The sequence below is a fragment of the Temnothorax curvispinosus genome, unplaced genomic scaffold (assembly GCF_003070985.1).
Source record: "Temnothorax curvispinosus isolate PA1 unplaced genomic scaffold, ASM307098v1 QBEX01004745.1, whole genome shotgun sequence".
Classification (NCBI taxonomy): domain Eukaryota; kingdom Metazoa; phylum Arthropoda; class Insecta; order Hymenoptera; family Formicidae; genus Temnothorax; species Temnothorax curvispinosus.
The window spans coordinates 1-1,472 of record NW_020214525.1 but is presented as its reverse complement, the minus strand read 5'-3'; the positions used below and the strand labels follow the sequence as shown (position 1 = coordinate 1,472).

General features: G+C 32.9%; 1 protein-coding gene across 1 annotated transcript; it reads right to left on the bottom strand.

Moving 5' to 3' along the window:
* Positions 1 to 358: 358 nt before the first annotated feature.
* LOC112453847 (cytochrome P450 6B1-like) lies at positions 359 to 1,351 on the bottom strand. Its single transcript, XM_025014830.1, has 3 exons — positions 1,111 to 1,351; positions 695 to 946; positions 359 to 583 (listed from the first exon to the last, which is right to left on the bottom strand). Exons 1-3 carry the CDS (start codon positions 1,313 to 1,315, stop codon positions 411 to 413), a joined length of 630 nt encoding a protein of 209 aa, XP_024870598.1. The 5' UTR covers positions 1,316 to 1,351; the 3' UTR covers positions 359 to 410.
* Positions 1,352 to 1,472: the final 121 nt, after the last annotated feature.

Below are 1,472 nucleotides of genomic sequence, written 5' to 3'. Positions count from 1 at the left end.
CTACATGAAAGTTTTGAAGTGTAGAAGAATAGTAAAAAAAATATTTGACATGCGCAAACACTTTTTATACTTACTTTTCATATTTTATTTTTGATATGTAATGTAATACTTTCATAGAAAATACGGAAAAGATGAGTTTAAAAAGATTATATAATATATTATAATTAAATTTGAACGATTTAATTGCTGTCTGACTGATGTCGCGATGAGAAATTACTATACGATATCAGTAAAATAAGTATTATACATACATGTGTTGTAGTGGAAAAAGTGACTTTTATTATTACATTTCTTGACAGAGATTTTCTTAATCATTTTTTATATACGTATGTTTTATAAGAGGGAAAGAGAGAGAGAGAGAGAGAGAGAGAGAGAGAGAGAGAGAGAAAGAGAGAGAAAGAGAGCTTAAATTAATCTCGATTAATTTTAAGTATTCTCAAATATATTCCACCCTTTGGCGCTAATAAAAAATGTTTATCATCGAACGCATAAGGTACTTGCGTTTTCTCACAAGGCTCGACTTTGTAGTTTCGTAATATCTTTATGAGCCCAAGTTTAGTCTGATAAACAGCGAAACGGGAACCTGAAATAAAAATTGATCGTCGTGTAAACCAGAGCACAATTAAAAATCTTTTCCGGTTGAAAATGGCGCAAAGAGAAATAAAGGGTGACAATTAAATTAATTTCACTGCACCAATGCAATTTCTTGGTCCGTCACCGAAGGGTAAATAAACCATCGGATGCCTGCTTCTCACAGCTTCCTCATTAAATCTTTCTGGATCGAAGACATCCGGTTCTGGATAAATGTTCGGATCTCGATGTATATCGTGAAAAGGAAACAATATTTTTTGGCCTTTCGGTATACTAACTTTGGTACCATTAAAAGTATAACTTGACATCGTTCTTCTCGTATAGAAACGCGCAGCTGGATACTTTCGTAAGACTTCTATATTAAAAATAGTTCAAACCATCTGTTTAAATGCATTTGCACGCACTGAAGATGAACTGCAATTAGTTTCATCAGCGATGAAATTATTATAATGCCGCTGCAAAGATCGATGTTGTCACGCGGTCCTTCATTTATTTAAATTTTCTATTTGAACGACATACCTTTGAATATTTTATCCAAGTAATTCATTTCCTTGATGTTAGCATATGTTAAATTGCCAGCATGTTTTATATATTCCTGATCAATTTCGTCACGCAACCTGTCCTGTATTTTCTGATTTAAAGCTAGCTCGTAAAACGCGTTAGTCATCGCTGTCGATGAGGTTTCAAAACCAGCAGCGAAAAACGCGTATGCTTGAGAAACCATCAAACTGTCGGTCAAATCTAAAAAAATGTCTTTAGAAATATCTTTCAATTTCCTACTTCAAATGTTAAGAATTGCGATTAATTTAACTATTTAATAATTGAGATATAACCAATTGGACGTTGCTCCAATACAAAATTTAACACTTTGTCTCGCTATA